Consider the following 11,409-nt stretch of genomic DNA (forward strand, 5'->3'; position numbering starts at 1 on the left):
TTGCCAGCATGTGCACGTTAGATGGGTTTTTATTTTGTCAGCCTAAAGGGGTGGGGGGGAAGGAGCTTGGAATGGTACGTAGGAAATTGCCCTGTCTGCAGCATCCATTGTTTGCCATCGGGCAGGAAATGAGGAAGCGGCCATGGCAGTGGCAGGCAAGCAGGCAGGGCCAAGGGGAAGGCAGGCAAGTGGGTGGGGCCACAGGGAAGGTAAGCAGGCGGGGCCACAGGGAAGGCAAGCAGGTGGGGCCACGGGGAAGGCAGACAAGCAGGCGGGGCCATGGGGAAGGCAGGCAAGCTGCACGGCAATGGGGAAGGAAAGTGGGTGGGGTCTTGGGGAAGGCAGGCAAGAGGGGAAGGCAATGGGGATGGCAGGCAAGTGGCAGGGCCATAGGGAAGGCAGACAAGTGGGTGGGGCCACGGGGAAGGCAACGGGGAATGCAGGCAAATGGGAAAGGCAGGCAAATGGGTGGGGCCCTGCATGGGAGGTAGCTGGGCAAGAAGTGAAGGGAGACTTACCAGGTAGAGATCAGTTAGGCCACATGGTCAAGGCCGGCGAGGGAACCAGAGAGCAGCAGCAGCAGCTATGCCCCGGCATGACTCTAAGCATCGCCCAAGTAAGGCAAGGCATGATAAGGAGGGAGGGGGAGGGAGAGAGGCCAGCGAGTGGCATGGTTTGCCAGTTCTCCAAGCTGTGCAAAAATTTAACAACCAGTTTGCCTGAACCCGCTGAATCCACCCCTGATTTGCACACACTAACATTCTGTTACAACTTTTTAATGGAAGCAGTATAATCATTTATTTTTTTAAAAAAATGAGATGTAAAGGATGAAGCATGCTAAAATGAGTTTCTTGTTTTATTTTGGAAGTAATTAAGATTTATTTTGAAATGATATTTTCTTATACATGTTGGGAAACTAAACTTATGAGAAAACAAAATATTGGATTCCTTGACTATTTTTTAGATGGGTATTTTATACTATTTGGAAGAAGACTGATATTTGAAGCTGAAAGACTCCTCTACACATGCTGCATGAAATGTGTAGGCTTGCCACATGCTTTGTCTTAGCGTCTTGACTTTAAATTATATGCTGTAGATTATTTTGAAACTTAATCACACTGTCAATTGATAATTCTTCAAATGGTTTTAAAACCATTAAATTACTTTAATTTAAAAGCAAATGCACAATGTATATTTTGATGAACTAGTATGTTATTTCTTAAAGTTAACTTAGCTGAATTAGCAGCAAAATTATAGCTGCTGAATGCACTGAACCTTTAGAATGTGATCATTTTATTATGTTTATTTTAGAACTTTGAACACCGGTTTTAAAAGTCAATATTAGAATTTAGTGTGATTTAGTGTGAATTTACTGTAGATTTTTTTTCTTCAACATTCATCTGTACAATAATCATGGTGTGACTTGTGCATTTGTTGTCAAATGATCACTGTGCTTTCCTGAAAGAAATTAAGAGTAGATGTTATTTTTTTAATAATACCTTCTAACTCACTGGAATTTTTACAACTTTTTCATGGTGAATAAAATTTCACCATAAAAAAGTGACACAAAAGTACTATCATAATTTAACAGCATGGTAGTGTTAAAATCTACCATATTTTTTGCGCTATGACATGTCGGACCATAAGACGCACGTGTTATGACCTAGGCTTCCCCAGCAGCACAAAGCAAGTCCTCGTCCTGATAAACCCTTTTTATTTAATTTACAGTGAATTTCTCTCTAGCAAAGTCCCCTCCCACAATATTTCAAGATAGTTCATAATTACTGATCTTTATCAGGCTTGAAGAGTGGCCAGTCCCATATCTTTCAGACGCTGTAATACTTGGCAAGAATGCGGAATGAACTAATTGTCTCCTGCAAACACTCCTCCCTTTTCATTCCTCTTATTTCCTATGGGAGGAGCCATTCACCGTCCACATGTGGCTTTACTCCCAAGTCGACCCTTGTTCCTTAGCTGTTCCCTGGTAACTCTGTGCGTGCGCACACTGGGAACAGGCTCTAGCTGTTTGTCTGTCTCACTGATGTCTGATTCCGAAGGCAGCTGATAACTCTCAGATGGCCCTGGCCCCATCTCTGCCTCCAACAATGAGCACTCGTCAGAGTCTACCACAGACTCCAGGACTGGCCCATGTTCCTCCCCAACCTCCTCACTGTCCGAATCTGCTTCTAGCTCCGCTGGCCACTGGCAGGCCACAACAGCACATTAGCTTTAGAGGAGGAAAACAAGAAAAAAAAATCTGCCTCTGCCCCAACATCCATCCAGTATTCATCTGGCTAGCGTCATTGTAGCAAACAGCCTGGTCAGTTTCAGCATGTTATTGCCGTCCCAGTATGTGGCTTGTCAGGGTTCTGCTCAGTTGCGCCCACCACTGGTCAATTGAGCTGAGCTGCTGCCACTGCTGGGGAACACTGAAGCCTTAGCTGCCGAGTAGCGGATTGGCGGTTGGATCAGCCTCCCAGAACACTGCTGATCAGCTGTTCTAGGTGGCGGTGATCACCGCCACCTAACGCTACTGCCGCTGCCGAAACCATAGAGCAGCCACTGCTGGAAGACTCGGCAGCCGATCTCCGGGGTTTGGAATCCGCAGAAGAAGTCATGCTGGGATGACAGCGGCAGTGCCCTGGCCCTGCAGGGAGAGCTGGGCCAAAGCATGGTGAGGCTGGGAGGCACACGAGTGTGGAGTGGAACAGCCGCTCATGAAACCCCCCTCTCCAGCCGTGCAAAGTGACATTTACTGACCTAGGGGTATTCTGAAGGCGCCAAGCCATAGGAGCCAGGGGTGGGGGTGGGGAACAGGCACTCACGCAGCTTGGTGCCTTCAGGATACCCCAAGGTCAGTGAATGGCACTGGGCCTGGCTGGAAAGGGGGTTTGCCAGGCGGCTGCTCATGAGCGTAGTCACCTCATGGCTGCTTTGTTGCGCTGCTGCGACAGTGCAACACACCCGTTCACTCCTGAAGCTGTGCCCAGCTCTTCGGGAGCCCGCTCGCAAGAGAGCAGCCATCCGGCAACTCCAAAACAATAAGCCCTCCCCCCATAATAAGGCCCAAGCCATATTTTGGCGGTCAAAAGAAAATAAGACCTGTCTTATTTTTGGGGAAACATGGTATTTAGTTTCTTTTCTCATCATCTGTTTTTCAACATAGATATAAATTGTTATCTTTCCACCTGCAAAGAGATTTACGAGCTAGTTAATAATGGTATAGTGTTGTACCATTATTGGTACACCATTATTGTACACCACCCAGAGTCACTTGTGAGATGGGTGACCACATAAATATGATTGAATAAATAAATGAATATAGTTACTGAATTAACTAGTATGTAGTGAAATGTCAATCAAAATCCATCTGTGTATTTATTGTAAGTAGAGTACAACTTAAAACTATGGGATGGACTATTTTTCCAAATTAAATATGAACAGTTGAAATATATGTAAGAGTTTTTAGTGCTTACATGCTCTTTTAGCTTTGATACTAATATTCCTAGAGGGAGAAATATACATTAAAAATAGACAATATGCTAGAAACTCTCTATATAAGGACCTGCCCCAGCTGGTCTTTCAGGAAAGCAAGACTCTTAAGTTGAATTGAAAGAACTTTTACTTAGAGAAAGTGATTGCAAGAAAGCAAGGTAGAATCTGAAAAGTCCCACGCAAAGCACAACGCAATTCTTTGGTTTACCCAAGCCCAACCCTCTTAACCAGTCCACCTGTAGCCAAAGTGATACCAGCTGAGATACTAGGCAGATAACAGTTCACCCTCAGGGCATTGCAGCCTTGAAACCAGGCTGGAACCTGCTGGGAGAGAGTCTGCTCCTTCTCCAAAGATAATGACCCTCCCTAATTCCCAAGCAGTACAGCAAAAGTATGCGAAAATGCCAGCAAGCCGCCTTTCACCTCCCCCCTTCCAACAGAATGACAGGACAGGAGCACATCCCATATTATTCAGTGTGGTCTGGACCTAAAACATTTCTGGTGTACCATGTTGATTTGAGATATTTAGGAATCTTGTATTTATATTTTATGCCAGTTGAGCCCAGCCGTATGGATGGTATAAATCTTATTGATCTTAAGCCATCTATTAGCACATATGCTATTTGAATATGCATGTGGAAGCCTATTAGATTATTGGATCGATGTCTCCTGGTATGCTTCTGCACATGGTGTGAAATTATATTTTTGTAAAATCTGTATGTACTGATTTTTTGTTTGCTCATTTGTTGCTTTAAGCAGATCCTGATAATAGTTGAGATATAGTTCTTATTATGTTGATGCAATAAGAAAGCATTAAACATTACAAATAGACAATATGCTAGAAACTCTCTGTAAGGACTTGCTCCAGCTGGTCTTTCAGGAAAGCAACTCTTAAATCCAACCAAGACTCTGTATGTACTGATTTTTTGTTTGCTCATTTGTTGCTATAAGCAGTTGAGATATAGTTCTTCTTGTAATGTTGATGCAATAAGAAAGCAAAAAAGAATTAAAATGTACCATTCTTTTTTTTCAATCTTAAAAATCATTCAATAAAATTATTTTCTTGTTAATTAAAGAAGACTGTTTGTAGACTGGCTCCCAAAATAAGTGTGAAGACACTCTTCCCTCCATTTCTAATGAAAGGCCAATACACTACATGGAGAAACTCAGAGATAATTTCCTGATGTAGTTAAGAGAGGATAGTCTATTATAATCCTAATAGGCACTGAATTTTGTAAACACTGGAATTTACCACCTTGAAGTTCTCATATACTAACAAACTAGACATATAAAGCAAGTTGCATTACAATTCCTGAATTACCAGTATTTGTTGAATGAAGCCACTTAATAAACTGTGATAATGAGCAAACTTTCAATTAATCATTTTGATGAATGAAAAGCTATACTTTTATGTAAATCTACTAGAGGTTTGTAGGCAAACATGAATGGAAAGCATGAATCAACATTTAATAGTGGCTTTAAAACATGGGTTTACACAAAATCATTTTTCTGAAGATCAGTTGGCATTCTTTGTTTCTTTTTTAAATTGGTGATAAAATGTAGCTGGTGTCAGGGTTTCCACCGATGCCCGAATTAAATAATGAGCCTTGAGCAAATCTTCAAAAGAAATCCAGTTATATATTAGGAGCTTCAAGTGAAGCCAATTCTGGCCTCACTTAATTCACACCCCGGCTCTGACTCTGTTCCCCCCTCCCCCAAGGTGTGTCATCAGTCACATTCCCCAACAAAGCAATTTCGTGGGTTGTAGAAGTCCCTCACTTTGGCCAGTCTGGGTCACCGTGGAGATGGGCCTTGTCAGTTGGGAGATCTGTAGCAAGCAAACAAAAAATTTTAGGTTTGCATTGAATTGTAAGATACATATGTTTAAATATGTTTAATTATGGCATTTTTTGAAATACCCTCATGTCTTGATTTGAAATTTATTCATTTATTTGTTAAATGTATTTGCCACCTATCTTGCCAGGACTACTGTAGGCAGAAGTCATTCAAGGCTTATAATGAACCTAGAGCTACCTTTTAAAAATACATTGAACTAATTTTTTCCACTTTCCTAAAAAGAGAGGAAACAATTTTGATTCATTCATATGTACATAGGTTGTGGAATGTTTCCAGCAGTTTTACTCACACATAATGTTTCACGATTTTATTTCAAAACTGAAATCAACATGAGTTCACATTCTAAAGTATTCCCTTCTTGCCCTAATTTTTAATTCTTCTTATATCGGAGTAGAATGTACTAGATATGTTGGGAGAAATAATATATTCATAGTTCAAATAATGTTTTGTGCAAGTCTTAACTAGTCTGGAGGCCACCCATAATACGTAGTTGTTTACCAAATAATCTTTTCTATTTGTTTAATAATTTGCTATATAGAAAATATTTTACAAGAAATCCTAAAATATTTTCCTTCTGTACTATAAGATGATATTGGTACTGGCTATTTGTCTCCAAATTTCATTACTTTGTTGTTCAGTATTTTGAGTGATGCTGAAAAAAGGAAATGGTACCTTTTCCATTTGATTTTTTTGCTTTTAAGGCAAAGGTATATAAACACATATTAACTATCTGTTGTCCAATAATAAGTGTTACATGTCTGACATGCAGCCGCAATATGTATAATTATAAGAAATTACATTCATTTTAACATTGATATCTAAAAAAAAATCTAATACTCTCAGCCCAAACCTGGCATTTAATTGCACTTACAAATCAGAGGTGAGTTTCTGCCGGTTTGCCCTGGATTGGGTGAACCGGCGGTGGCGGGAGGCTCCACCCACCCGCCTGGATGCAGAAGCGTCGTGTGACCGTGCACAAGCAAACCGGTATAAAATAAATTGAAACTCACTACTGATACAAATGTTGTGGTACATTGCCATATAGCCACATTTGGCCCTTAAGGTATTTATTTATTTATTTATTTATTTAGCGGATCGCAGCCCTTAAATTATTTTATTTCTTTATTATTTATGTTATAAATATATCCTGAGATAAATTATGAATCCAATCCATGTACTCTAACTTCTGCTTCTCCAGTAGATGCCTTTCTATGTTATGATCATATGAACATTGTGGATCTCTTTATTGTTGTGAATTGGGATCTGCTTCAATATATGAAACTATTTTATTTTGCTAATACTCATGGTTCATCACCAAACTCTGCTATATATATTCTCATTATAGTGCACGTGCTAAAATTCCATAGATGCTGAAAAGGAGTATATTGTATTTCTCAGAACACATGCATGCGATGTATACCATTAATAAAAGCACTCCCATATTATTTAAATGTGTAGAAATTATATTCCTTTTCTCAGTTTTTTTCTGAAATATGTATAGATAAATTTGACATGTGAAAAAAAATGCCAATGTAAAAATCAATTGAATACTGCAGTAAATCATACATAGTTTACAAGCCACAATGGTTGATTAAATAATTCAAAGTCAAATTATTAGAATATTCATGACTGGGAGAGACATGGTAACAAGGTCAGTCAATGAATAGGCATAGCAACTAAGTCAGCCAATGGGAGCTTAAACAGTACTGAGACTGTGCTGAGAATTGAAACTGAATCTGCTGTGTCTGCTCTGAACTAACTGTTCTCTCCTGCTTGTGTTCTGCTTGTAACTTCTAGCACATTGAAAGAATCTACTATCGGTATTGTACACCTATTCATCTGTTATGTATATCAAAAAGTTAATGAATCCAGCTGAATCAGTTATCCGTGTATGCTTTCTGGACTTGATTTTTCTGCAATAAACACTGACAGGTTATGGACCCAGAGCACACAGAAAGACTGAACTGTAATTAAGCTGTGAAGACTGCCTGTGTTAAAAGAGAAACTAGGCAGAGAAAGATTGCAGGATGGCTGCTCTTGCATTTAAGGAAACTCTCTGCCTCATTTGGGATAGAAGAATTATATTATTTGGGTTGCAAAGATGGAATATTTCCTGAAGGCTGTGGGATATTCTTATTGATCCACCTCAGGAAGCTTTTGCAGCTGCTGAGCAGAAGCAGCATGATAAAGCAATGGCTTATATCATCTTGAGTTTAGAAGATGAACAGTTTATCAAAGTAGCTGGTTTAAAGACTGCAAAAGAGGTCTGGCTGAAGTTGAGAAGTGTACAGGTGAGTGTGTCAGCAGGCAATATTGTGCAATTATCAAGACAGTTATACAGAGCCTGTTTGCAACCAGGGGAATCTGGAACAGCATTTTTAAAAAATGCAAATTTTAATTGTGGAGTTGGAACAGTGTGGATTGCAGCTCCCTGAAGCTCAGAAAGTGCTGTTGGTGTTAAACAGTCTTAATGAAGCATGGACATTTTTTCTTTAGTGTTTGAATGCAAACCAGAGCAGGAGTTTTATTTGAAGGCATTAAAGGCTTGTTTGATTGCTAAGGAGCAGAAACGCCATTATAGAAAAAGCCACCTGGAGAAATTCCTGAGGTGGGGGTCCAAGGAGCAGAGATAAGAACAGCAGAAAATTCCACAGACTGGCTGTCTCCAGAGAAGAAAAAAGCAGTAGTAGAGATCAGATTACAGCCCAGCAAAGACTTTCTAAGCAGAAACAACAGGAACAATGGAGTTGTTTCTATTGGTGAAACTACACATTTAAAGAAGGACTGTTTGCAAAGAAAAGGCTGTTTACAAGGAAGAAAGGCTACAGGTGGGCAGACTGCTGTGGCAAAAGTCAGCTATTGCAATAGCAGAGACAAATGGTTGATAGATAGTGGTGCAAGTCAAACAATTGTTAATAATTCTAAATTGTTTTACAGAGAGGATCCAGCTGCTGGAGATGCAGTAGCCTTGGCAAATGGCCAGAAGGCTAAAATCATTGGAAGAGGGAGTGTGCAAATTCCATATCTGGAAATGAGGTTTAATGATATATGATGTGTGCCTGAAATGGAGCTAAGTGTCTCTAGTTTAGACAAGCAAGAATTTGAGACTACATTTGCAAATGGGAGGTGTCTCATAAAGAGAAATGGGAATGTATGTGCACAGGGCATAAAAGAGGGTAATCTTTATGTGTTGCAGGGACAAAAGTTTCAATATACCCAAACATTTGGGAATGAGGCACCTCATGCTTCATGTGTTCATCTCTTGCACAGGAAGCTTGGCCATGCCAGCTTCACAGTTTTGTAAAAAATGCAACAGTTTGCAGAAGGGTTAAATTTAAGGGGATGTAAGGCATATTTGGACTGTGCAGTATGCAAATCATGAAAGTCCAAGGCATTCCCAGTAAGCAAAAGTAGTAGAAGGCAGACAAGAGCTCTAGAACTCACACATGCAGATTTGGTTGGACCAATGCAAGCCAGTTTGGGAGGAGCAAAGTATGCGCTGATTATTGTAGATGATTACAGCATGTTTGGGTTCTTCTATTTACTGAAGAGTAAAATAGAGGTGCTACAGAAATTTAAGCAATGGATAAGCTTTGTGGAAAGGAGATATAAGCAACAAATATGTCAGCTGCAAACTGACAGGATCAGAATTCATGTCAGCAAGTTTTCAACAATGTTTGGGACAGGTATAAAACAGACGCACAACTCCATACACAGAAGCTGAGAATGGTGATGCTGAGAGACGGAATGGAGTCTTACAAACCATGAAGGACTCACTGTTGGAGGATTCAGGTCATATTGGGGTGAAGCCATGTTGACTGCTAATTATTTAATTAATAGGCTGTGGAGTTCCTCCATTAATGATACTCCATATCAGAGGTGGGTTCCGTCCCATACGCACCACTATGGCCATACCGGTGCCAGAAATTTGCCGTACTTTTGCATACCCGTTCCACGGGGGTGTGGCCACACCCCTGTACCAGTACGCTCCCCTGCCCTGCCCCCATTTGCAAGGTGCTTCTCAAAGAGAAGGAAGTGAGGGCAGGGCTTCTTCAGAGGACCTGAGGTAAGAGCAGTGTTGAAGCCCTCTCTGAAGCAGCTGGAAAAGGTACGCGTGGATCAGAGGGGGAAGAATTCAAACTTCATCCTCCTGGTATGGTGCGGGGCTTTGGGCAAAGGCTGGAGGGAAGGGCCCTGGCTCACTCACATTCTCTCCCTCGCTCCCTCCCTTGTGTAGTTTGATGCAGCCTGCAGTCAGTGATGCTGAGCGTGCACACACACAGAAGTTGGATTGGACATCTCTCCCAATGGCTTGAAAACAGATCTTCTGCCACCACCCCCATTCCCCCGCTGCCTTCCCCAAACACCTCCCCCATTGCAAATGCAGCGTGCTGTCCGGATGGGAAATGCCTGGAACACAATAAAGCCCACCCACTCACCTGCTGGCAGGCTGGGATGAGAGGAGAGGCAGAGAAGCTGGAGGGGAGCCAATTGGAGCCTTCCGAAAGACCAGGGGTGGGGAAAAGTGTGTATGCTACATGATAGCCCTTTGCCTAACTTCCTGCCTCCTCCTGTGGTCTCCCCAGTGCTCACTCGTGCTCTCCCTCCCCAAGTGTAGTTTGATTGCAGGTAGAGCCACAGTGCCTTTTCAAACCAGTAGTCAGTGAAGCTGGGCTGGATTTTTACATAGCTTTATCCAGCTGTGTGTGTGTGTGATAGAGAGAGAGATAGAAATGGATGGAGGCCTGGGGAGGATGTCATTTCCCCTCCCCCAGCAGCTGGATAAAGATATAAACAAAATTGGGCATTTTGACACAACCACTGAATTCCTCAATGCTGAGTTAGAGGAAGAAATTTACATGGTTCAAGCACCAGGGTATGAAAGTAAAAAGGCTAACACAGTGTATAAATTGAACAAGGTCATTTATGGGCTGAAGCAGTCATTTGTGGATGTTCTTTGCTTCATTGCAAAGGATGTATCACAGATAAAATAATTTGCTAATAAGTTAGAAAAAAATTTGAACTAAAGGATTTGGGAGAAATACAAATTATCTTGGTGTAGAGATACAAAAGACTGAGAAAGGTGGTTCTCAGTCAAAGAAGAGATATAACATGAAAGATTGTGATACTGCTCTAACACCTAGGAGTACAGGTTTTTTTCTGAAAGAATTTTATTGGTTTTTAAAAAATTTTGGGGGAAAGGGTAGGTGGATATACAAAAAAAATTTTGGCAGCTCCATCGTGCTAGAGGTAGGAATCTCTCCAATTCTCACAACTTTTTACAGAAAAAAACAAAAGATAAGCAGAAACAGCATCTTATTATACATTGTATCAACCATGTATTCAATCATCTCTTTTGCCACTTTCTAATATATCAACAATTAAAATGATATTCCAGATATATTTATTTTTGTGACCTGAGTCTTTCCATTATTGTTCCCTCCCCCCTGTCCCCACGCGGAGCCGCAGCCCCTCCCTCCTTCATGTCTTGTGTTTTGTCGCCTTTTTCACTACTTCTTATATTTCCGTCCTCTACGAGGGCACTATGTTTTTTAATGAAGGCCTCTGCCTCCACGACTGTGTTAATTCTAATTCTGTTTCCCTCCCAGAAGATCAGCATTCCTTCTGGCAATAACCATCTAAACCAAATTCCCTTATTATATAATTTCTTTGATAAGGAGGAATACTTCCTCCTCTTATCTCTTATTTTTTTTCGGAATTTGCTTAAGAATGGCAATTTCTTTATCTTTATATTTTAGGGGTTCCCCCCCCTCTGAGCCCCTAGAATCTCATCCCTTGTGGTCTTCCTAAGAAATTTAACATGTACTTCCCTTGGAACATTGTGTGTTCTAACATATGTTGAATTAATCCTGTAAACCAGATCCATATCCCACCACAACTGTTCTTTATCTCTTTTAATATATTCTGCTAAAATTGTACTCATAATATCCTTAAGATCTTCAACTTCTGTCTCCAGTAGGTTCTGGAATCTGAGAAAGAAGAACATTCTTTCAAGTTCTATCTTTGCCATAAAATTTTCCAATTCTATATTCCCCT

The 11,409-nt window shown here is 40.9% G+C and overlaps 1 protein-coding gene across 1 annotated transcript in view; it reads left to right on the forward strand.

The window, feature by feature from the left end:
* Positions 1 to 7,133, forward strand: part of SMS (spermine synthase) — a 94,898-nt gene extending 87,765 nt beyond the window's left edge. Inside the window, exon 11 of the mRNA XM_081947986.1 lies at positions 965 to 7,133. Within this exon, the coding sequence (XP_081804112.1) occupies positions 965 to 1,004 (40 nt within the window). The 3' untranslated portion in view covers positions 1,005 to 7,133. The remainder of the gene's footprint in view (positions 1 to 964) is intronic.
* The last annotated feature ends 4,276 nt before the right edge of the window (positions 7,134 to 11,409 follow it).

Source organism: Natrix helvetica (genome assembly GCF_964273705.1).
Source record: "Natrix helvetica genome assembly, chromosome: 3".
NCBI classification, from domain to species: Eukaryota; Metazoa; Chordata; class Lepidosauria; order Squamata; family Natricidae; genus Natrix; species Natrix helvetica.